General features: G+C 36.7%; 1 protein-coding gene across 2 annotated transcripts in view; it reads left to right on the forward strand.

Annotated features, from left to right (window-relative positions):
• LOC114652019 (protein sel-1 homolog 3) overlaps positions 1–25,726 on the forward strand; it is a 78,362-nt gene extending 52,636 nt beyond the window's left edge. For both annotated transcript variants that reach the window (XM_028802167.2, XM_051927640.1), the window contains 13 exons: positions 5,822–5,941; positions 6,822–6,962; positions 7,364–7,426; positions 7,934–8,110; positions 10,764–10,891; positions 11,943–12,026; positions 12,474–12,564; positions 12,790–12,871; positions 12,986–13,095; positions 13,804–13,925; positions 17,734–17,848; positions 17,956–18,034; positions 25,145–25,726. In XM_028802167.2, the coding sequence (XP_028658000.1) occupies positions 5,822–5,941; positions 6,822–6,962; positions 7,364–7,426; positions 7,934–8,110; positions 10,764–10,891; positions 11,943–12,026; positions 12,474–12,564; positions 12,790–12,871; positions 12,986–13,095; positions 13,804–13,925; positions 17,734–17,848; positions 17,956–18,034; positions 25,145–25,389 (1,557 nt within the window). In that variant the 3' untranslated portion in view covers positions 25,390–25,726. The remainder of the gene's footprint in view (positions 1–5,821; positions 5,942–6,821; positions 6,963–7,363; positions 7,427–7,933; positions 8,111–10,763; positions 10,892–11,942; positions 12,027–12,473; positions 12,565–12,789; positions 12,872–12,985; positions 13,096–13,803; positions 13,926–17,733; positions 17,849–17,955; positions 18,035–25,144) is intronic.
• The last annotated feature ends 1,016 nt before the right edge of the window (positions 25,727–26,742 follow it).

Below are 26,742 nucleotides of genomic sequence, written 5' to 3' on the forward strand. Positions count from 1 at the left end.
CGCATGACAGATCCTAGTTAGCACTGAACTTGTACAAAATGATTACTATCGTTTGTGATTGAATCATTCTGCATCTTCAGTGTTACTTATCGACTTTTCTTACTTCTGCCTTCTGACAAAAGCGCGTTTTCCCATGGCATTACGGTACCAGAAACGTCATCTGCTAGTATAGCCACGAGGCTTGACCAAAGTTAATGAGCCGCAGCGTCACAACTGAAGTGCTAGGCTGCAGCAGGGATGGCCTTAGGCATGTGCAAACTGTGCACCTGCACAGTGCCGCCAAATCCCAGGGGCCGCCACACCAATATATATTGAATATAAAACATCCATCCATCCTCTTCCGCTTATCCGAGGTCGGGTCGCGGGGGCAGCAGCTTGAGCAGAGATGCCCAGACTTCCCTCTCCCCGGCCACTTCTTCTAGCTCTTCCGGGAGAATCCCGAGGCGTTCCCAGGCCAGCCGGGAGACATAGTCCCTCCAGCGTGTCCTGGGTCTTCCCTGGGGTCTCCTCCCAGTTGGACGTGCCCAGAACACCTCACCAGGGAGGTGTCCAGGAGGCATCCTGATCAGATGCCCGAGCCACCTCATCTGACTCCTCTCGATGCGGAGGAGCAGCAGCTCTACTCTGAGCCCCTCCCGGATGACTGAGCTTCTCACCCTATCTTTAAGGGAGAGCCCAGACACCCTGCGGAGAAAACTCATTTCAGCCGCTTGTATTCGCGATCTCGTTCTTTCAGTCACTACCCACAGCTCATGACCATAGGTGAGGGTAGGAACATAGATCGACTGGTAAATTGAGAACTTTGCCTTACGGCTCAGCTCCTTTTTCACCACGACAGACCGATGCAGAGCCCGCATCACTGCGGACGCTGCACCGATCCGCCTGTCGATCTCACGCTCCATTCTTCCCTCACTCGTGAACAAGACCCTGAGATACTTGAACTCCTCCACTTGGGGCAGGATCTCGCTCCCAACCCTGAGAGGGCACTCCACCCTTTTCCGGCTGAGGACCATGGTCTTCGATTTGGAGGTGCTGATTCCCATCCCAGCCGCTTCACACTCAGCTGCGAACTGATCCAGAGAGAGCTGAAGATCACGGCCTGATGAAGCAAACAGGACAACATCATCTGCAAAAAGCAGAGATCCAATCCTGAGTCCACCAAACCGGACCCCCTCAACACCCTGGCTGCGCCTACAAATTCTGTCCATAAAAGTTTTGAACAGAATCGGTGACAAAGGGCAGCCCTGGTGGAGTCCAACTCTCACTGGAAACGGGTTCGACTTACTGCCGGCAATGCGGACCAAGCTCTGACACCGATCGTACAGGGACCGAACAGCTCTTATCAGGGGGTCCGGTATCCCATACTCTCGGAGTACCACCCACAGGATTCCCCGAGGGACACGGTCGAACGCCTTTTCCAAGTCCACAAAACACATGTAGACTGGTTGGGCGAACTCCCATGCACCCTCCAGGACCCTGCTAAGGGTGTAGAGCTGGTCCACTGTTCCACGACCAGGACGAAAACCACACTGTTCCTCCTGAATCCGAGGTTCGATTATCCGACGGACCCTCCTCTCCAGAACCCCCGAATAGACTTTTCCAGGGAGGCTGAGGAGTGTGATCCCTCTGTAGTTGGAACACACCCTCAGGTCCCCCTTCTTAAAGAGGGGGACCGCCACCCCGGTCTGCCAATCCAGAGGCACTGTCCCTGATGTCCATGCGATGTTGCAGAGACGTGTCAACCAAGACAGCCCTACAACATCCAGAGCCTTGAGGAACTCCGGGCGTATCTCATCCACCCCCGGGGCCCTGCCACCAAGGAGTTTTTTGACCACCTCGGTGACCTCAGTCCCAGAGATGGGGGAGCCCACCTCCGAGTCCCCAGGCTCTGCTTCCTCATTGGAAGGCATGTTAGTGGGATTGAGGAGGTCTTCGAAGTACTCCCCCCACCGACCCACAACGTCCCGAGTCGAGGTCAGCAGCGCACCATCCCCACCCTACACAGTGTTGACACTGCACTGCTTCCCCCTCCTGAGACGCTGGATGGTGGACCAGAATCTCCTCGAAGCTGTCCGAAAGTCGTTTTCCATGGCCTCCCCAAACTCCTCCCATGCCAGAGTTTTTGCCTCAGCAACCACCGAAGCCGCATTCCGCTTGGCCTGCTGGTACCTATCAGATGCCTCCAGAGTCCCACAGGACAAAAGGGACTGGTAGGACTCCTTCTTCAGCTTGACGGCATCCCTCACCGCCGGTGTCCACCAACGGGTTCGGGGATTGCCGCCACGACGGGCACTGACTACCTTACGGCCACAGCTCCGGTCAGCCGCCTTAACAATAGAGGCACGGAACATGGCCCATTCGGACTCAATGTCCCCCACCTCCCTCGGTACATGGTCGAAGTTCTGCCAGAGGTGGGAATTGAAGCTACTTCTGACAGGGGGCTCTGCCAGACATTCACAGCAGTCCCTCACAACACGTTTGGGCCTACCAGGCCTGACCGGCATCCTCCCCCACCATCGGAGCCAACTCACCACCAGGTGGTGATCAGTTGACAGCTCCGCCCCTCTCTTCACCTGAGTGTCCAAGACATGTGGCCGCAGGTCCGACGACACAACCACAAAGTCGATCATCGAACTGAGACCTAGGGTGTCCTGGTGCCAAGTGCACATATGAACACCCCTATGCTTGAACATGGTGTTTGTTATATAAACCAGAAAGAGAAAATAACGACACAGCTGACGGCAATGTGGCCGAAAAACATTCTTTTTCTTGTTAATTAGTACACTGTATTTACAAATGTCGCTAGTGTCGGAGCAGTAAGCTATATGTAGTATTATAATGTTTTGCCGTAATGAGAATATCATTGGCCGCCACTTGGTTTTCAAGTTACGGACACGTGTATATAGAAGCGTGTCATGAGCACAAGGCGGCTATGCAGTGTCCGCAACGAATGTGGCCATCCACCGTGGATAAGATACCGTATTGACATTGCCAGGCGAAGGGGCCACCGATTCTTTCTCTGCCCAGGGCCGCCACGAGCCTAGAGCCGCCCCTGCTAAGGCTACACTACTGACTGGGCTGCTGAGACTGGCCACTGGGCAGAACTGACCATCACGAGTTGTAATAGCCCGCATATTTTCACGTTTTTTTGCTCTAGTTTCATGTAATTTTGTGCTAGTATTGTAACGAACAATTAGTGCAGACTACAGCTGAAGATCTGAAGTGGACGCGAGAAGTTGGTGAGTTGTTTATTAACATATGTTTGTGATTTTGAGTTTGTAAAATTATTGTAGGTCAGGTGGCTTTTTGCATATCGGCTTATTTTACAATATAAACTTTGAAGTAAACTTAGTAAAGTAAAATTTGATTTTTGGAGGATTTGTTTTCCAACTTGAATTACTGAGCAATGAATTCAGTGAGCATTTTCGTGATTTCAGTTCACACAAACAGGGCATTGCGCTGTTCTCTTACAACGTTGAGAATGCGCCTGAGAATATCCAAATGGAATTGATTGAAGTGCAGTCAAATTCTATTCTGAAGGCAAAATACAACGAAGTTGGTGTGCCAGGCTTGTATGCTTACCTGCCACCCTCGTATGTGCAGATCCGTAAGTTGGCATCGAGAGTACTGTCAATGTTCGGAAGCACTTACCTTTGTGAGCAATTGTTTTTGTTAATGAAAGCTACCAAAACCCCACATCGCTCAAGACTTACCGTCGAGCACCTTTCATCCCTCATAAAAGTTGCAGCTGCACAAGATTTCAAGCCTGATATTGACGAACTGGTTACTAACAAGAGATGCCAAGTGTTGGGACAAAAGAAATAAATCTCACACTGTAAAGCTCCTATATAAGCAATGAATATAATATAATAAATATCAATCATCAAGACACTATATAAAAGCGGTCGGGATTGTCCTTCCGTCCCGTGAGTGCAAAGCGTAGCAGTATTCCGCTTATCACAGACTTACTACTTGCGGCTTGCGGTACGAAGCGATGCGATGTGAGCAGAGTTCTGGTGCTCCCATCGTTCCCTTGCTTTTGTGCGCGATGCGCTGAAAAAATAGACAAAATTATGTCTCTGGAAATAATTAATGTTGATGGAGTACAAATGCCTCACCGCGTAGTAAATATCAGGGGAGATGGTGCTTGCTTATTCTCATCTATAGCTTATTTAGTGCGTGAAACTCCGTCTTTAGCGGTACAGATTCGGGCTGACATCGTACGACATGTTTTAAGTAATTGGTCAAGGTTTCAGCCATTTACAATGATGCCGTCAGGAATCTCTTATACAAATGAGCTTCAGTATCTCACTGAAATGTCAAAGTCTCAAACTTATGGTACCATTTCTGAGCTAATGGCAGCGGGAGAGTCGTTCCCCTATGAGTTTCAAGTATATTATTATGGAGTCCTACACTCCAAGTTTGGACAGGCACTCGAGGGGATAAAAAAACTTAGGTTTTCGGGAGATGTTATGAATGGGCACTTTGATGTTCTCATTCCCTACACTTACATGCCTGATGTACACATGGAGCGCACACAAATTGAGGATAAAAGTCGGTCGCCTTAAAAGGCGGGTGAGCTTAGTAATATAATAAGGACCTAGCTAAGAGGTTAAGACTCTAATTCTACACTGTTGTATGGAGACTGCATGGAAATAAATTGCTTTTCTTTAAACTTTAAGTGTTACATTTTTTAAAGTTTTCAGTATTGGAAAGAAAGCTACAGTAACTTTGTATAATAGTATAATAGTATTTGTTACAGTACGGCCCGCTGACACACGTATGGCAGTCGAAGCGGCCCACCAATGGTAATGAGTTTGACATGCCTGCTCTAGAGCATCAAACAATCAATAAACTGTTATGAATTCTACCTTCTTGCTTCAATTTGAAGTCATAAAGAGATCCCAGCAGCAATGACTTCAGGGTAGTCCACCCACAAGACAAAAAAAAATGCCTGCACATTGAAAGATATAGAACCCAAATAATATACAATAAGTAAACACAACAAAAATTGTAAAAAAAAAGAAAAAAAATTAGAAGTAATTCGAAAATAGCCAAAAGATTAATAAAGCAGAGCATACAAATAAGACAGTTAATCCCTAGCTAAAACATAACAGAAAGCATTCATTTTAGAATCATGACAGAATCACAATTTGGCAGGTTGCTAATATAGTTTTAAGTAAAACTATATTTTTTTTAAGTATACTGTATATATCACACAGATTTCCATAGCAGTCTAATAAGATCGTTTTTCTCTTTCTTGCTTGATTCTAGCCCAAGCTGCCTCCTATTTAGTGTATACATTTGCTTCTGTTCCCCCACACCCCCCCACCTTGCTATTTCACAAGTACGTTAATTTGTACATACAGGCTAATGACAAATTATTGTCAATTGACAAGCGAAAATTGTTGGTATGACCATATTTATACAGAATATCCATACTGTGTCACAACCATATGCTTCATATTCAATAGCAACATAAAGTAAGTCACAATCTAAAGAAGTTTACAGTATATAATAATTAATAGCTGTTTATCTTTTTCCTTTACCTTTTAATAGCCTTGCTTTTTTCCTTTATTGTAACTTGTTTAGTGTGACTCTTGATGTTTTAATAACTATTGTAAGCTTGCATTGGTTTGACAGTGTTAAACAAGAGAGGAGATTTACTTCGGATTTAAAATGATGCATTGGTAGTCTTCATTTGTACCTTTATTAGAAGTTTTTAAAATGTATTATTTATTTATTATTCTTATGGCACAATTAAATAGTTGTTTTCAAAAAGTTTGCTTAATTATTTTTATTTCTATTTTTATATCTATAGGCTTATGTTGAAACAATTAGACTAACAGATGATATAGCATTAAAGGAACAAACCAATGAGAATGAGGACAAATTCCAGTATCTAAATTACCAAGCACAACGGGGGGACTTAGGTGCTCAGGTAATATAAAAGATTTTTAGTTTAAAGTTGTTTCTCAGTTTTGGGTTTTGTTTTCTTTGAGTGTACTGTCATTGCAAAACAAAAAAATGACCTAAGTCTAGCAATAACATCAAATATATTTGGATAGTGATTTGAGGTTTTTGGTATGATGTTGAATCCAGCCCTCAGTGGGTTGGTGATTTTGGTTTCCATTGATGGTTGTTACATCATCTTTACTAGGAAAAGATTTTCCACTCTATTTCATTTTGTGATTAAATGTTCCCTTAATTTTTTTTGATCAGTGTATATACAGTATATATATATATATATATATATATATATATATATATATATACTGTATATATATATATATATACTGTATATATAGATATAAAAAACTGCCAAAAAACTACCAAACAGTTTTTCTGGACAATTTAATTTATTTAAATTTAAATTAAATTTATTTAAACATGTAATATTTCATGTATAATGTTGTGTTTATTGTCTGTATTATATTCATTCTGTGTTGTTATTGTACTATTTACTGTTATTGTCACAAGCCTGAGGAAGACATGTAAGTAAGAATTTTATCGTAGTACATTAGTCAATACATTTGAACTTAAAAAGCATATAACTTTTTGTATTAAAATTATAACTTCTGAAGATCAAATTTAGTTGGACTTCGGAATAGTGGAAAATGTTTAGCTGACTTTAATAAGGACTGTCATGGTTATTGCAGAGATTGACACTAATATCGTCAGATTTTTCCAACAATAACTACTTAAAGAGCTGGGGTAAAATTTTAAATCAGAATGAAAAAAAATTGATTGTGTTTTTGATGGAATCCAACCCAGAACTCAAAGAATATCTTCAGTTGTGCTGTAATTCTATTTCTGATTAGCATACCTTGGCAAGAATGCTTTTTTGGGGGCAAAGTGGTGTGACAAAGAATGCAACAGCTGCTGCACAGTGGTATGCAAGAAGTGCTCTGGAAATTGAAGATCCTCAGTCAATGTATGATTTCTCCATTGTATTGTTTAAGGTATGCATATTTGTACACATTTCTTATTGCGATCAATTGAATATATCAACTGTCATGTTCTCTTAAACTACTTATTAGCTTCCCAAATATTGAGCATAGACTCCTTCTCTTGCACGATGTCCTGAACATACTCTTGTAAGATTAAGTGTAAATAACTTTGATATTATAGTGGGAGACAATATAGTCTCTCATTCCATTTTTTATATTATGTTATATAGATTCTAAAGATAAAAAAATTATATATTAGTTTTTCTCTGTCCACATCATAGTAAACCCAGTTAAAAATATAACTGGTTAATGTTATGTCCTGGGGTAGATGTAGTTTATTGTTGGTGTCTTTTGTGTAATATGTTGAAGTAAAACACTGGCTGGACTAATAATGTAAAATATTTTGCTTTAAGGGACAAGGAGTGAAAAAGAATATTACATTTGCATATAAACTGATGAAGAAAGCAGCTTCAAAGGTATTTTTGCTAATTTTTTTTTTGTTTTTCATGCACATTTTGAAAGTTAGTGCAGCATACTGGTGCAGGGTATAAACGTATGGGAACTGGGCTCAGGTCCTGCCCCGTTCAATGCTTGCATTGATTTTACACATTCTTCAAATTTCACACAAAAAGCCATTGACATATATTTTAAATTACCGAGCAATGTTTTAGAAAGTAGGACTTTAGGGAGCTTCAATTCTCCACTCAGTGTTATTGGGAGAATCTAGGTGAATATTATTGGTGAGGTTGTTGAGCTGAGTGGTCTTTTTTTATCAAAATTGTTCTAATGTAAGAACGTGCCAAACAATAACATGTCCATACAGCACTGGTTTTTGCCTTGTACCTAATGCTGATTATTTAATAAAATAAATGGCTTCAGAAAATAAATAGATGAGAGATGGATTTTGAAAGCTGTGATAATTGGCTGTTTAATAACACAGTCTGATAATTGTATATTTCGAATTCTTTGTTTTGTTTGCATAGGGGCTATCTCAAGCTGTAAATGGTCTAGGATGGTATTACCATGCGTTTAAAAATGATACAGTGACAGCTGCAAAATATTTTGAAAAAGCTGCCAAAAATGGAAATAAAGATGCTTGGTATAATTTGGGATTGTTTCATCAAAGTGGACAATACCCAGGTCATCCAGAAAAGAATGAGGTAAGCCGGAAGAAGGTTTTTCATCACTTCTCTTCAGAGAGTTGGGAAATCCAATAGTCATTTACATACTTAAACAAGCTCAGACCTCTTAAGTTTTAAAATCACCTCAGTGAGAGCAGTCTTATTAAATGTAGAGATTCAGTCAACAAATATAATACTAACATCAACTGTAAAAATATTCATTGTTAGTGAATTGTCAGAAGGATAGCTTCATCTGCTTTTTTGATTAATTAGTTGTGGAGCAAATATGGGGATGAAACAATGCTTCCTTTATTAGTGTTTCAAATAACTATATAGTGAGAGAAGTAAGACTCACTAGATAACAGTCATTCAGTTGTATTACTTTGGATTTCTTAAACAATTGCACTATGCCACATAGTTAACTAGGTTAACTTACTCATAGTCACAAAAATAACAGCTTAGTTGAGAAGAATAAATATATAGCACTATCAAATTAAAATTGCAAAGTCAGGAAAAAAGAACATAGGGCAATAAACTAACTATCCAACATCTGTATAGAGTATTCAATCCATTATCCAAATCTGCTTTACTTGATTTAAGGCTAATGTGCACTACAACCATGTTTGTGGAGGCTTTTTTTTTTTTAACTGTGGGTTATTTCTAATATTTTATCAGTTGACTTGTTAAAACTATTACACAAAATTAAATTTACATGTCAAGACATTTCTCTTTTAATTCCTTCTAAGATATACATTATTCACAGCATCAGTATTCATGTTTAATATAAGCTTCTACACTACAGTATCAAATATTTTCAAGATTCTGTGTTTAAAATATTAACAGATACAATAGCTGTATTTGTGGCCATTGTAAGGAACACAGTGCTGCTCTAACATACTTATAGTCCTTTAAATTTTCCTTTTTATTGTGATTGGATTATAGTGGGTCAATGAATTAAAGGGTTGAAATGATGAGTGTTTGAATTAGATTATATGCAGATGTTCAGCTCACAACAGTGGGATAGTTAATTATCACATTTACAGGCACATACAGATGAATGTCAGTAAGTAATGTGCTGACAGTTCATTAAGGGTTTGGAGTTGGCTGGCTGTTGTTATAAATCACATTGATAAATTATATTAATGTTTATATTCATGTTCATATATGAATATTCATAACATAATTCCACCCATTGAGTTTAGGTCCATCCATCCATCCATCCATTTTCCAACCCGCTGAATCCGAACACAGGGTCACGGGGGTCTGCTGGAGCCAATCCCAGCCAACACAGGGCACAAGGCAGGAACCAATCCTGGGCAGGGTGCCAACCCACCGCAGGACTTGAGTTTAGGTACACATGGGTATATCTTATTACTGCCATTCTCTCAAAACACAGCCTTTTGATTCTTCCCCACTTACCACCTCTTTTTTTTTATTCACTTGTCAAACTACATTCCACCACTCCTGTCACTTCATGCCAGTTCTTCATGACATACTTTTCTTAAAACCCTTTTACATATAAATCATCTTTAGATTAATTTCACCAAAATTTGAAATTAGCAACACGAAAAGTGTAATTCAAAACTTTTTTTAAACAAATGGCTGTTCAACATTGGTGCCTGAATCTTTCTTCCAACTAACAGAAGTTTTGAACCTGATCATTTATAATATTATTTTTTGGTGTGCATTTTAACTAGGGTGTCATGGTAATAGAGTGTTGGTGGTGCTACCTTACATCTCTAGTAGTATGACTTTGATTATTGGAGTGGGTCCTGTGTGTGTACTGTGGTACACACTTGAGCTCCCTCTGAACCCAAAATAATCCTAAGGAGGCCAAGATAACCAAAAGGATTTTGAAATCCCAACCAGTCGCTGTTTCAGTGGAGGTTATACATTACTCCTGTGGCTGTATGGGTTGACCTATTACATCTGAAGGGTTAGTCATGTTAGTTTAAATAGTGACTCTAAATTGATGTGGTGTAAGTACAAGATTGTGCACTTGATACTGCTAGGACAGGTGGCACCAAGAGGAATATCATCTTCGCCTGCCTTGCCCATTCTATTGTTTGGTTGAACAATAAGTAAACGTTTTGATCATATATTGATGCTATACAGAGTTGCTGCCAAATGTTTACTTATTTGGGAGCTATTGGAGTTAATGAACAGTATACCTAATATATAGATATACCTTGAATTTAGCAATATACCTAATAATGTGGCTACTGAGCGTAGCAGGGTTTAAATACTTATATAAATGAGAGATTTCCTTTTTGATTTTTAATAAATTTCCACATATTTCTCAAAATGTGTTTTTACTTTGTTCTAAAGGGTTATTGAGTGTTAATTGTATCCATTTACTTGTAAAAGTATAGCTATACAACACAATTTTACAGAAAGTTGAAGGGTTGGATGAATGTTAAGTGACAATCATGTGAGAGGAAATGTTGGCACACTGATTGGTAAGTACCTAAGTTTGGAAATGAAATAGAACTCAAAGTAGTATAACAAAACAAGAGTTCTAGAATATGAGTAAAAGTCAGCTTCAAGCCTAACTAGGGACTTACTTCTGAAACATAATCTCAAACAGCAGAAAACAGCATTACAGAGAATCAGGCCATGACAATTGTATTTGGCACACCATTTATGTTTAATTGATAATTATATGTAAAATATTTGTTATTTTTATTTCTAGACTGCTGCTTTTCAGCACTTCCTGATAGCTGCCTCTGCTGGCCAGGTAGATGCAGCAATAGAATGTTCTTTCTTCTATGCCACAGGAAAACTCAGCTCTGCAAAGAGGGATTCTCAGCTTGCCATCCAGTAAGAATTTATTGTGTCTAAATTTTTTGAATTATTATGCTATCTCACACTGATTTATTTAAAAAGTTTATATAGTGTCAATGTTCACCTCCTGCCTCTTATTTCAGCACTTTAATTGCACTCTGGTGCTTAAAAGGTATTGCCATATCACGTTGTAACAACTTTAATGTAATGCTGGTGTCATTGTTGGGTTGTACGTTTTCATCATTAGTTAAAAAAAAAAAAAAATCTGAATAGGTACAGTATTAGGAACCTTTGAATTACCTGGAAATGTGCACCTGACTCGGAGAGCCAATAAAATCTAAATGGGTGGGGGGGGTTTAGGGGCTGACTATAGTTGAAAGTGCAATGGCAAAGTAGACGGCAGAAGAGAGTCAAGAAACAGCAGCAGAGGAAAGTTGTTGATATTACAGGGAAAACTTCGCTGCCTGCAGCAGGAGTCCGGTGAACCTGGGTTCATTCATGGAAGGCAAGATGACATAGACAATCATTTTACACTTTTATGGAGAACATAGGAGAGGGCCTGACATGCCTATGTGAGGAGGTTTCCCAGTATTGAGGTATGGCTCAGTATAACCCTTGCAATAACAAATATTAAAAAGAAAAAAAAACAGTATTTCTGCGGATGGACATTCAAGGAACTTTTTTCACTCAGTTAATCCTTTAACATAATTGTTATCTGTGTATTCATGTTTTTTCAGTGGAGTGTCTTGTATTGTATTCCGTCAGCGTGGGATGTGTGCTGCAGTGTGCAGTTGGTGTAAATAGCCGATTTATTTGTTTACAATAATAATTTTATTTCATTTATCATTCTGCTTCTGTTGGTGTGCTCTGGACTTGTTGTGTGGTTACTAGGAAAATAGTGTTGGTCACTCCCTCTCCAGATCATTTCTTTCTTTATTTTTCTTTTTGCTGCCACTCTAAGGATTGATAGCACCTATCAAATAGTATTTTGAAGTTTTTGAAAAAAATGTTTATAACTATTATCTACCTTTGCCAATATGTATAGAGCTTTCTCATTTTTGTGTGTTTCTTTGGTTTTTAATTTCAGATTAACTAAGCAGATATCTGAAGATAATGGCTATTTAGGGTTCATTACCAGACAAGCATTAAATTCTTACTTAGAGGGATCTTGGTAAGTCTTAATAAAACAAAATCCATATTGAACAATTTATATTAAATCATGGAAGAAAATATTGATTAATTTTTTTAGTTTGTCCACTTTTATCATTTGTGAATTGCAAGTAATTTTTGGTGCCAAATGCTACTGATTCATGACCTTAGTTAAAGTTTTATCAGCCAAAGAGATACCTTAGCTTCAGAGATATCTTCAACAACACTCGGTATATTCCCATAGCATGTAATCCGTAGAGGGGTAGTTCAACAGCAAAGACGCTGGCCTTCATAGCATTGGCCAGAAGGTGTAAGACTAGTTCTCTTTACTCAAAGTCCATTTACAGTATCTTGGTTTTTGATGCTATTCACCATGTGATAATAATAATAATGCATTTTATTTATAGGGTAATGTGTAGAACTGTAGAAAATATCATCCTAAATATTTTTCACATGTCAATTTATGCAGGTCAGAGTCTCTCCTGAACTATCTTTTGATTGCAGAAGCTGGAATAGAAGTGGCACAGTTCAATGTTGCTTACCTTTGTGAACAAATGCCAGTAAGATTCATAATATGGCATAATAATAAATTTCTGTTTTGGAAATATAGTATTTAGCTGTGCAGACCTATTAATAAGATTTTTAAAAAGTACTGTAAGTAAAAGGTGTTAAAGCACAAGCTTTGTACCAAAACAATGATTCTCTAATACATTGTTTTGCATCCTTAATAACATGAAAAGGATAAAATAAATGTTTTACAAACTGACTAGATTGTATTTTTATAGGATTTGATGAACATTACAAGTGGAGATTGTGAGTGGAGGTACTACAATTTCTCGGTTGCTCAGTTTTTACCATCAACTTTAGGTTGGTAGCCAGTCCTGTTTCCTATGACACATAACATACAATTCACATTTAGTAAGTTACTACTTGAAAATATGTGAAATATATAACTAATCATGGAATATTTTTACTTTACAGCTTTTTTAAAAATGGGAGACTTTTATTATTATGGACATAAGAATCAAACAAAAGATATTCATCTCTCAATGGCAATGTACATAAATGCTGCCCTAAGAAGAGATCCACAAGTATGTACAATAGTTAATGAATATAAAGATGTTTACGTTTTAGCATTTTTTTCTAATACAAAATGTGTCATTTTCTACAGTGTTATATTTAAATGTTATTTCTTATAAGGTTAGAATAATGCAATAACAACAATAATATTCTATGTTTTAATCTACCTTAATTGGAGATCCTGCCTGCTATGTTTTATTTTTTTGTCTCTTGTGATCATAGTGTGAGGAATGATAAGATTATTGATATTGATCCTTTGTCTGTGGATTTCTATACCTTCATACAACTGTTTACTTTGAATTTTGTCTTTGCAACCCTCTACCCTACTGGAACTTTAAAGTTATGATGGAAAGTTGTTTTTAATTTAACATGTATTTGTCACTTTAGTCAGTGAATATTATAGACAAATATTTAACTTGATGTCAGTAATGATATTGATTACTTCATTGCATCAGTATTCAGAATGAGTCTTACACACATGTAGTCTGAGATTATTAATAAACTTATAAGATACATCAAAATACTTATATTTAAATTTAATGTTTTACTTATCTTAAAGAATACTCTGCGTTCTGTCTGTTAGTATCATTTTATCCATGTCCTCTGAAATTGTTAATGGTTTAGTTCATGTAATGAATTGCATAATATAATATGCTGTATTCGCATTTGCAATGTGATTTATTTAAGTCTTTTCTTTTAAAACTCTTTCAAATTTGTAGGGATATTTTAATCTAGCCCAACTGCTTGAAGAAGGTCATCATATTCCTCCTAAGGCTTTGAAATATTTGAACATAGAAAAAGGGCAGAGTAACATCTCTCTTATCCTGAAACTTTATGAAAGGTAAATTTTGGTTTGCATCATAAATCATACAAAATTATACAGTTTTACAATCTGAAGTAATTTTTTGTAGGTGTCAGGAATAAAATGTACTGTATAGTCTGTTTATTTATTTATTACCAAAATGTACACAGAAACACAATGAAACTGATTGTTGTTGGTAGAAACTTAACTAATGCTGCTTTAGTCCACAAAACAGAAAATTAATATTATAAAAACAGTGATACAGCACCTCAGTAGTTTAAATTCTAGGATGTGATTTGGACTGACTAAGGTACTCATGTGCTTCTTCAAAAGGACATAAGGTTGTTTTAAACTGCTGTGTGCCATGGGATGTCATTACTCACTTATGTGAACTTTGCATTTAAATAATCATTACTGCATCGCTGAGGCTGAAAATAGGGATTGCACTTAATCATGGAAAATAAAAACAGGAAGGTTAGTTTTAATTTGGAATTTAGAGCAGGTTATATTGTGTTAAAGCATGTTATAGTAGGTGCAGTTAAGAAGGAACATGTCCTGAAATTAATCATGCAAGCTTGTGACACAGTCTAGTCCCAAGTTTGTGATCTTAATGAACAAATACAGATTTTCTCAAATGCTTAATCTGATTTGAGATCATGCAGCCTCTGCAACACTGGTTTCAAGGCAGGAAACAAACCTGGATAGATGCAAGTCCATCACTGGACACATATACATGCATATTCACTCTGACTTGACATTTTAAGTTAGTGAACTTAACATGTTTTAAGACTGGAATTCACAGTATGTTTTCAATTCATTCATGGTATCTTTAAAAAGAGAAACTAGCATTTTGATCAAACATGCATTTGCAAGATTTGGATGAGTGCTTAAGGTTTGCATCATTAAAATGCTGACATGTGAAATTATAAAAGGGGTACCCATGTTAATTATTTTCTGCTGATGAAAAGAATCCATAGATCACAACCATGGATCAGAACTCTACACACTTGATTAATGCTCCAGAAGATATATTTTTCTAGTAAGCCAAAATATACTGTAGCTGTAAGGTGCTATAAACAGTGCACTTCAAAATAATACTTGCCTCATACTCGTATAATATTAGAGTTGTGTCATATTGTCATTGTCTATGTACATGAGTGCCTTATGAGGAAAAGTCATTGTCCACCCAGAAAAAATATGCTATAATCAAAATGGGAATTACTAGCTCATGTGTAAGAGAATAAAACATTGTATTGGTGAAACATTATGGTCAAGTCTGATTATAAAACATTAAGCATTTTCCTTTAGAAATTAAAAAATCTATATAAACCTATACTTATTAGGCTACTGCCTTCCAGTTGCCATATGGCATACACCCAGACAAAGAATGCAACATGACAGTGTGTTTAGTAAAGCTTATTGTACTTGTAAAAGAAAGTTGGGCATCTCCTAGAAGGTTATTTGAAATCTGTACTTGTCACATCACTACTTCTTGTCTCAGCAGGAAAAAAAAAACAGTTGGATCATTGTTTTAATCATGCCAATTACAACTGTTTGAGAAAGTCTTCCATTCTCACTTAAGCCTGGACCAAACTCTAATAGTGTCTTTCCAGACTGGGTGACCCAGACTGTGGTGACATCTGATCATAGTGACCTGATGAGTGTTATGTGTAATGCTAATGCTGGGGAACTCCCTCTACACGTTATACTTTGAAAGGCTGGTAATAATAATAATATTTATTTATATAGCACATTTTCATACAAAAAAGTAGCTCAAAGTGCTTTACATAAGAACAGTAAATAAAAAAAAAATATATAACAACATAAGAAATTAAAATAAGACAATATTAGTTAACATAAAAAAAGAGTAAGGTCCGATGGCCAGAGTGGACAGAAAAAACAAAAAAAAAAACTCCAGACAGCTGGAGAAAAAAATTAAATCTGCAGGGGTTCCAGGCCACGAGACTGCCCAGTCCTCTCTGGGCATTCTACCTAACATAAATGAAATAGTCCTCTTGTGTCTAGGGTTCTCACGGAAGGACTTGATGATCATGGACATGCAGACTTCTGGCTTTTAATTCTTCACTGTTGGAACATCATGGTGCTTTGAGTATGGTGCTTTCACCACCACCAAAAAGGACACCGGAAAAAGAAAGAGAAGAGAGAATAGGGGTTAGTGCAGATTTTAGAGCTACCATGGATAGTTATTATAATGAATTGGATATACAGAGTATCAGGATTAAATTACAATGAAATTATGAAAATGCCATGTTAAAATAATGTGTTTTCAGCAGTTTTTTGAAGTGCTCCACTGTATTAGCCTGGTGAATTCCTATTGGTAGGCTATTCCAGATTTTAGGTGCATAACAGCAGAAGGCCGCCTCACCACTTCTTTTAAGTTTTCCTCTCGGAATTCTAAGGAGACATTCATTTGAGGATCTGAGATTCCAATTTGGAATATAAGATGTCAGACATTCTGATATATAAGATGGGGCAAGATTATTTAAGGCTTTATAAACCATAAGCAGAATTTTAAAGTCAATCCTGAATGGCACAGGTAACCAGTGTAGTGACATCAAAACTGAAGAAATGTGCTTGGATTTTCTTTTCCTTGTTAGGATTCTAGCAGCTGCATTCTGCACTAGTTGCAAATGATTTATGTCTTTTTTGGGTATTCCTGAGAGGACTACGTTACAGTAATCTAGTCGACTGAAAACAAATGCATGAACTAATTTCTCAGCATCTTTCAATGATATAAGAGGTCTAACTTTTGCTATGTTTCTTAAGTGAAAAAATGCTGTCCTAGTGATCTGATTAATATGCGATTTAAAATTCAGATTACAGTCAACAGTTACCCCTAAGCTTTTTACCTCCGTCTTGACTCTTAATCCTAATATATCCAGTTTATTTCTAATAGCCTTATTGTATCCATTATCGCCAATCACTAAGATTTCAGTTTTCTCTTTATTTAGCTTGAGAAAGTTACTATTCATCCATTCTGAAATACAAGTCAGACATTGTGTTAGTGAATCAATAGAATTGGGGTCATCAGGTGCTATTGATAAATATAGTTGTGTGTCATCAGCATAGCTGTGGTAGCTCATGTTGTGCCCTGAGATAATCTGACCTAACGGAAGCATGTAGATTGAGAAGAGCAGCAGACCCAGGATAGAGCGTTGTGGAACACCATATTGGATGTCATGTGTCCTTGAGTTGTATTTACCACAACTAACAAAGAATTTTCTCCCTGCCAGGTAGGATTCAAACCAAGTAAAAGTCCACATTTTAAGAAGAATTTACAATAATTTAAGTTGAGGGACCACACCAGAAAAAGAGTCATCGTGTAGTAAACAGTTGTTATAATGTGGCACTTGAAGCATAACGCATGGTTTAATACACAGCAATTTCTGCATTCTGGGGTATTGAAAACATCTCATGGTTTTCACAATAGATAAAAAAGTTGTCATATTTACAGACTGCCAATCCTAAATTATCTATCTTTATGGGAAAGTCACAGATTATATGTTATCTTAAAAAAAAAAAAAGAAATTTTAATAAGTGCTGTGATTAGATTAATAAAACCCAACAAAAATATAGAGAGATACATAATATACTTATTATGCAAATGTGTATTGTGCGGGATGACATTCTTCACGTATCAAATTTAAAAGCTTCAGTGTATTGTGTTATAAGTCTGATCCTAGCTCATTCAGAGCTTCTCATTCAAGACAAAGAAAAGTAATAGACTAAATAGTGGCATGGCGGAGAGCCTTGCTAATTGGTAAATTCCAAAAAAGTAAAGTTTATGATTACAGCAAATATATTCTGTATATTTTTATGATTTCAGGTGTATGAACTATGAACCTGAAGAGATGTTGTCCCCATGTTCAATGTCTTTCTTGCGTGTCCAACTGCAGATTGTTTGGAAAAGGATTCTCAACAACCATCTACATATTCCTCTGGTAACATTTTTAAAAACTTAAAATATCCAAATATATTTTGGATATTTTTTTCAAATGTATTCATTCTTTCATTCATTCATTTCATTCATTTTTTTTATATTTTGCAGGTATACATCATTGGAACTGTTAGCTTGGTATCTTTTATTACTATTCTGGTGCAACATTTCAGTTATGAACCACCTACACGTAAGTTTCTTTGTTTAATTCACAATGTTTTCACAGCAGAGCTTAACCATTTAAAAAATCATACCAATGTTCTGACAGTTAACTTTACCTACACATCTGTTGCTTCAATTATTAAACTTGGCCAAATATACATTAAATTCTGTATATCTCTCCATCCTTCTTTCAAAATATAACAGTGCCAAATACGGATTTTTTTTCAAAATCTTTTAAATACAAATGAGAATTAAATAAGCATTCACTTCGTGGAACTCAGATAAAACTGTCTTCTTCACTTACACTTTCATAAAAGTATTTTGAAACATGATAGCTAACTGTTTTGCAGTATTTTACTAATAAGCTAAACAAGGCAACTTGTGAAAGGTCCTAATGGATTTTTTCAAGTGAGAAGTCATAATTGTATGCACTTTCAGTAGCATCATATACAGGGTATTATGATGTATTACTGTCTTAATAATGAAGCAATCCAAACAAAATAAATATTCCTAGATAAATGTACAAAATGTACGACTCTTTTTGACTTATTTGTGAATGAACTGCATGACTGTGAGGTCAGATAAGGTTATTTCCAGCAAGATATGGGTCACACGTCAGCTCGCAGCATGGCACAAATTGAATCGTTTTTTGGCAATTGGGTCATTTCAAAGGGACTATGGCCACCTCGTTCCCTGGACCTGTCACCTTCGGATTTTATTCCTTTCGGGAGTGCTGAAAGAAGAATTATGCAAGAACAAGCCTTGTACAGTGGAACAATTACAACGAAGCATTGAACAGGAAATTGCTGCCATCACCCCTACAATGCTTGTGGATACCTTTGCCAATATGGAGCGCCAATCTGTGTTTGCAAGAAGAAGGCAACCATTTTCAACACCAAATGTGACTGGGTTATTTACACATCTTTCAAGGTATTTTGTTTCAGTCGTTTCATTATTATGTGAGTAACACATCATAGCTTGGGGTCCCGCCCATTAGAATCTCCCTGTATTATGTCAAATATTTCTATTCAATTTAATGCACACACATTTTAAACTGATTATCTTTAGTGAAAATGTAAATCTAAGACCATACACTGGTAATAATGAGAATAAACCGGCAGAAAGGATACTATAGGTGGCAAGTACATTCAGTCCATTCCCTTTACTTTGACAAAACTTTTATACACATGACATTATCTTGGCCAAATCCTGGTTGCAATGTGGTGATTTACATCATTGCAGAAACGTTTACCTACAGTTTCTGGAACATACAGTAAGTTAACCTGATAACAAGGTGCTTTCAGAACATTTCAGGAATTTGATAGTTGAACGATAAAGGTCACAAGTGTAGTAATAATAATAATAATATTTTATTTAATAGGCGCCTTACTTAGCACTCAAGGTCACCTTACAATAAAATTAAACAACATTAGTAAAATAAAAACAACAGAATGATAAATCACAATGCAATAATTAGCAAACAAACAAAGATAACAGGCAGTAACAGTGTAGAATTCACAATTGGTATGCCAGTTTGAAAAGTTAAGTTTTGAGGGCAGTTTTAAACTGTGTTATTGAATCCAGCTGACGTATACGAGAGGGAAGAGAATTCCGGAGTTGAGGAGCACTATGAGAAAATGCTCGAGTTCCCATAGAACAGAGTTTGATGTGTGGTACAGAAAGTAGAGCTGCAGATGAGGATCTGAGTGAGCGAGAGGGAGTGCAAGTCTGGAGGAGATCTGTGAAGTCGGGGGGAGCAAGGTTGTAGAGAGCTTTAAATGTTAAGAGCAGTATTTTGTATTGTATTCTGTAGTTAACAGGGAGCCAGTTAAGTTGAGAGAGAATAGGTGTAATATGTTCAGTGGATTTAGAACAGGTTATTATCCTGGCATCAGAATTTTGAAGAAGTTGTAAGCGATGGATAAGGTTTTTTGTGGGAAGCCAGATAGAATACCATTACAGTAATCTATACGTGAGGTGACTAGGACATTAACCAGTACTTCAGTACTGTGTTGCGTAAGAACAGGACGAAGTCTAGAAATGTTTCGGAGATGGAAGAAGGCAGTCTGAGAAATGTTACTTATATGGGAAGAAAAAGAGAGAGTACTGTCAAGAACCCAAGAGCCCAGGCTCTTAACTTGGGAAGAGATATTTGTGTTAATATTGTTAATTAAAATAAAGGAATGGCTAACCTTAGCAAGTGTAGATTTAGAGCCAATGAGGAGCACCTCAGTTTTATTGCTGTTTAGTTGGAGAAAATTGTGAGTCATTCATGCCTTTATGTCTTAGAGACATGCCATAAGAGCATCTGGAGGGAAAACAGAAGTGGATTTAGTGGATAGATATAGCTGTGTGTCATCAGCGTAACAATGAAACTTAATACCATGGTGCCAGAAGATATTACCTATTGGGAAGATATAAAAGAGAAAAAGAAGCAGCCCCAAAACAGAACCTTGCGGAACTCCCTCAGGAACGACTGCGTTCTCAGATTGAAAGCCCTTTATTTGAACAAATTGCTTCCTATCAGTGAGGTAGGAAGAAATCCACTGGAGGACAAGGCCACAGACTCCAAAACTAGCTAGACATTTCAAAAGTATCTGATGCGATATGGTGTCAAATGCAGAGCTGAGGTCAAGAAGCACAAGAATTGATACAAGTCCCATGTCAGCTGCCCTGAGAAGATCATTTGTGATTTTGACCAGGGCAGTTTCTGTGCTGTGTTTAGGGCAAACCCAGATTGAAACTGTTCAAAAAGGTTATGAAAGAACTTCTTAACTATTGAAGATGACCATGTTGATTACTGGAAAAACTCTTCTACCCAAACCTTCCGTTGGTGGCTATTATGAAACAACAAACTAGAAAACAATGACAATGTAACGCTGAAAATAAAACTGATTTAACAACAGCTTTCTTTTACTGAAATGGGACAAAATGTCGACCTGACACAGTCTTCTGATAAAAATATTTTGTACAACAAATAGGCTGAGAAAGAAGCCATTCGTCTTCCATGTAGGCAGGAACTCGCAACACTGTAGGATCCTTGTTTAATCACTCCTGTGTACAAACTCACCTACACTGATGGTTCTGAGCACAATGAAGTGAGCATGTTATCCTCTGTGTCTCCTTGGATCCAAGGGAAGCATGATTCAATTATGCAACAAAGGATATATTGATTTAATGTAATTATTAGGACAAACATGATTTTTTTTTTTTTTGCTTTGAATATGAAGAATGCATCTTGTTTAAACCAAAGAATTCAAGTAACTTCAACCAGATTTTTAGTCAGAATGCTCAAATCTTTAGAAAATCCCTTCCAAGTCATACTGTATGGTTATGTAAGCTCGGGTAAACTCTTCCATCCATCCATTTATTTTCAAACAGCTCACAATTAATGGCAGCTACATTCTGTATAAGGAACAATAAATGCAAAGTAGGAATCAACCCTGAACAGAGCTTCCTTCTACTGCTGGGCACTTTCATGCACACACCCACAATCATTCATTTCTAGGCCACCTTAGAATCACATGGCAGTCTAATCTGTACATTGTTTGGGAAATTAGCTAAAGACCAGAATTACTGATGACGATGAAAACAACTGAAGACTACTCACAGGCAGGGACTAGATCAGTTTTCAGGACTAGTGTCCTGGAATTTTACGGATGTACCAACAACTACTGAGCCATCATACCACCCATGTTCAGTTTTACAGGCTAATAAATTTAAAATACATGAGTACCTTTGGAATTTAGAAATCTGTTTGAACTACCCTTCATGTCTGTGCACTAGTGTAATAACTATGGAATCAGGCTTGGTTTCAAGCATTACTCACTATGAAGAAGTATTTGGAATGAACTACCTGTTAAAAATATAAATGCAAAGTTTCCTTCATTCACTCAAAATTTACACTTATTCACTCTCTCTAGGAATTCAAAGGTCAGCAAAATTACAATAAGACTTCTGAAAAAGAAAAAAAAGACTTACCTCCCATTCCAGAAATTGGTCTATTTTTTGCATTGTTGATTATCTAATTGTACATCTATCCATTTTCTCTACCCACTATAACTATTTCAGGGCCATGGAGGCTGGAGCTGCAAGGCAGCAATCAACCCTAAATGGAGTGCCATCCCGTTGTAGGGCCCACTCATGCTTGCTCTTCTTTGATAAATAACAGTGTCACTCTAGTCACAGCCTGTGAAGCATGAAAATTTAGAAACCTTTGTTAGAATTTTTGTGCTGTAATTCCCTGTCTTCATAAGACAAATCACCCTAGACAGATTAATTACTTAACAGCACTGCACTTTTGTAATTTTGCTAACATTTTTCTTTTTAAAATACTTTTATGTATTGAAGTGAACAAAACTATGTAAGACTTTGTAGAAGACTCGCAGAGCAAGAAAGTAGGAGTCTATATTTAAGTGCTATAAACCTGACAGGAAAGAGACATATTCATGGATAAACAACAAAATAATTTTATATTATTATATTCTTATCAATCAAAAGATGCAGCTCCTGTTCTTTAAAAATATACAATTTAGATTCATACACAGAACATTTATTGTAGGTTAGTCCAGAGAGAGTTTTTTTGGAAAATAACAGAAAATAAGTACATAAGAGGGTGATATAAGTGACAGCGTCTGTCATACAGAGATGGGTCTGAGCACTGAAGTTGTTTGCTGCTGTGGTCTAGCTTACCGAAAAGCAGTGAGTGTAGAGGTAGTTCTCATCACTGTGGCGACATTTAAAACCACTGCTCACTGAGTCAAGCCTAGGAAATGTACTCTTTTAGTTTCTGGTTCTTTACTTATTAATCTTCATTCTGATTTTGTGTTTTGTATTGTCCTTTTTTATTTTAGTCTGAGCTTCACTGTTTTGAAAACTTAGTTATATAAAAATATCCTTAATGCAGCAATTGCTAACAATAAAAATGTGTTGTTCCATTGAAGTTCAACACTTCGGTGCATGAGCTACTTTGTCAGAAAGATGTTAAATGATTTGATATAGTTAAAGTTGTAGCAGAATTGTCCTCCATGTAATTTGTTTTTATATCTACCTAATCAGTTAACAAATGAATTATTATAATCTAATTTAAAAATGCTGCTTTTTGATTTATGAACAAATTCTTCTATTCATTTTAAACTATGTATGTGCTTTTAAGAATATATTTTAAGTGTAGTGTAATATATACATTGATGAGACAAAGAAGAAAGTCTGCATTAGCATAAGTCGTCCTAATTTTAGGTGTTCATAAAAAATGTAATGAATTAATTCATAATAAGTAATAAACAAGAATAGTTGCAGCAAATATTTGAAATATTAAAATGTGTGCTGTAGCTGCATTTTTTCCAAAGTTACCAAAGTTCAGCAGCTCAACTCAAAAAATGGGATTCAACAAAAGCCTGCCGCGCAGAAATGATTCCGCAGACAAAATATCTTCGTTTTTAAAAGTTAAGTTTCAAAGTAAAACAGTTCACACAAAAAAGAAAATTAAAATAGCAAAAAAAAGAAAAATCCTTATTAAGAAAAGTTCTGTTCAAAGCTTAAATCTTGTTACATCTCAAATCGTTTCTATTTGCTTAACATTTCTGAACCCATCTCTGAGTAGAAAATGGGACTTTTAAGTCCCTAATTTATTGGGACCTGTTCTAAACACAACTGAATCTATTATCGCACTGTTTCTCAGTTATAATAAGAAGGTTCTATCTCTTACTAACTATACCATTGTCTATGACATGGAAGAAATTACATTCTACTCAAATTAAGCAAACATATTAATATGACTTTAACTCAAAACTTTAACTTTCTAAAATTGGCTCTTAGTGTGCTTCAGTTTAAATATTTAAAGTCTAAATATTCTCAATTGTAATAGACATTTGTAATTTTTCAGCGTTTGATAAGAGGTCCAAAGAGGCCTAGATCCCTAATGAGTGATCAAAAATAACATCATATTCATAATCACTAACCTTGCAATACACTAAAAGAATACCCCACATGCTTATTTTTGAACTTTGTCATTTTTAACCTTCTGGGAGTGGTTCATAGAGGACTAGAACCACCAGTAAATAATCAAATATCAAACATATTATCCTCTTTGTGATCAGCAGCCTTGAGTTGGTATATAACTACACTCCACATACCTACTGTATATTACCTGTTCCCCTTTTTGAAGATTTTTGAAAGGGAGCAACTTTCATCCCTCGGATCCCATTATATGGGATGAATACCTGAGGTTGGTTGACCTGGCATGCAAAATTTCAAGCCCTTCTGAACATCTTTGTTGGAGACACCTATTGGTTTACACTTTATCCTAAGTGTGTGATTTCCTGCACAAAATATGGTTAAAAAATGAGGGCCAGAAATAGGAGGAATGCCAAAAAGCTTGATGTCTTCCAGAACTGGACATCAAGACAGGTCAAGCAATACATCATATGTGGGGATTTTCTCATACCGGTGAGTCAGGAGGCACCAGACAAAAAATTCTGAAGTGATTTCAAAGCATTCATAAGTAATTCCAATGAACACAAAAAAGTATTATTTTCAGAAACTATCCCCTATATCACTTTGTACTATTGCAGACATTTTAAATTTTCCAAATAAGGGAAGACCAATTAGTCCAGTCTTGTTTGGTTTGCAAAGGCCGACATTTTCTTAGTATCTATTCAACATACTATACTAAAAGTTGACAAGGTTTCCACTTTAACGGCGTTGACCAAGTAGTTTTTTCCAGATCCTGGCAAGAAAGTGCTTCCTGAATTCAATCTTGAATGCAGTTCTTCTTATTTGTGCACGGGTGCCCTTGTGGATGTGATTCATTCTTTACGCACAATGAATTCTGCTGGGTCAACTTAAGCGATGCCTTTTATAATTTTGAAGACTAGGATTAGATCTCCACACAAGACTTAAGAAGTTTAATTCCATGAGCCTTTCAGAGTAGGACATGTCCTTTAGTCATGGGATATACTTTATTGCTCCTGTCTAGCCAGCCCCAAGAGCTGTTATGTTTTGTTTTTTATGTATTGTGGCGAGCAGAACTGTCTCACTAGCACATTACTGCTGTCTAATTGCAATTGCCTTTGTTTATGAGTTTTAATGTAACATTTTGCTTTTGTTTTTGTATATGTGGCTTGTCGAACAAATACAGAATTGCAAAGAGAGCGAAATAATCAAAGAGATGGAGAAAGCCAAGAAGACAATTCATCAGCCCCTCATGTTCACATGCCTGATTATAGAATCTACTGGTTTCATTTACTGAAGCAAAGATGTATTCAGCATGCAAATTCTGTGAATCAATGGTTAAGACATCATCAGGTAGCTGAATGGTCCTGTACACTTCTAGGGGTTTGTTTGAGCGGCATGTACATTCTAGCAATCATGTATTTGTTGTAAAAAAAAAAAAAAAGGTTGCTGGTTAATGTTACATGTTTATGTATGTTTTTTATTTCTTAACCCTTAGACTTCTGATGGTCTCTAAAGCAGTCATTATTCAACTTCTAATTCTGTTCTGGTCATTAAAATGTCCATAGCAATGGACTTTGGTAAAACGATACAAATATATATGCTGTAAATCAATGGACATTTTTACTCGGTACAAACAGTTTATGCTGTACAGATATTTGTCACTGTAAAGAGTAAACCAATAAATTTATATGTTCTGCATTTGCTTTCATGGAGTAGCAGCAACATTGTCTTCATCATGTAAGTAAAGTGCAAACAAAGATGTAAATTGACTAGTAACTCAAAAGCTTTGCCAGACAGTTTTCACTTTATCAGCATCCCACACAAAATATGCAGAAATGCTGACACTACATCAATAATTTGGTCACATCAATCAAATCTTCTTTATATGTAAGTAAGATCCCAAGGTATTGAAACACATAGATATATATACTTATGCAGAAATGCTGACACTACATCAATAATTTGCTCACATCAATCAAATCATCTTTATTTGTAAGTAAGATCCCAAGGTATTGAAACACATAGATATATATACTTCGAGACATAGCTACATCTGAAAGAGATTAGAAGCACAAGTGGTCAAAATCAAGTTCCTCTGCAGAGCAAAGTGAAATGCAAAAGAGGTGCTATTATCCTCCATTGATGTGCTCATTTGAAAGGCAAACTACTGATAGCCTTTTAAAGAATTTCTGAGCACCACAGATGTATTCGCCACAGAGCGGCAGTCATTCAAGCATGTCAGGTAGACTTTGTCTATTGGATCGTAAATTTATTACTTTGGTTTCTTTGAAGTGGCACCATGGCAGTTTGTGATTAAGAGTTGGACAGATTTGTGCTCTCAAGGTAACATCTGTAATTTTTTGTTTTGGCAATACCTGAATAGAAAACAGTTTGCAAACTACTCGACAATGGAAATATCTAAGTATGTTCATTTGGATATAACCACATTTGTAAACAATTTGTTTTATGCTACAAAATCAAGTTCCTATAAAGGATCTCACAGACAACATGCACAATTTTAGATTAGTGACATTCAGTCAATGGGTTTAAATCAGTCCTTGCAGTTTTGTTTGACTAACATTAACCTAACTTGACTGTAATTGTGGCACAGGAATGTTTTATTAGACTAATTTAAGATTGGTCATGTTTAGCTTTAAAAATCAGTAAAAATATTTGGACAGAATTCAGACAGGTGGCTATTGGTGTACTAAAAGACTTTCACAAAACTCTGCCTCACACGTCTAGAATCGTAGGTTAAAATTTCAGGACAGGCACTGCCTT

The sequence above is a fragment of the Erpetoichthys calabaricus genome, chromosome 5 (genome assembly GCF_900747795.2).
Source record: "Erpetoichthys calabaricus chromosome 5, fErpCal1.3, whole genome shotgun sequence".
NCBI lineage: Eukaryota > Metazoa > Chordata > Cladistia > Polypteriformes > Polypteridae > Erpetoichthys > Erpetoichthys calabaricus.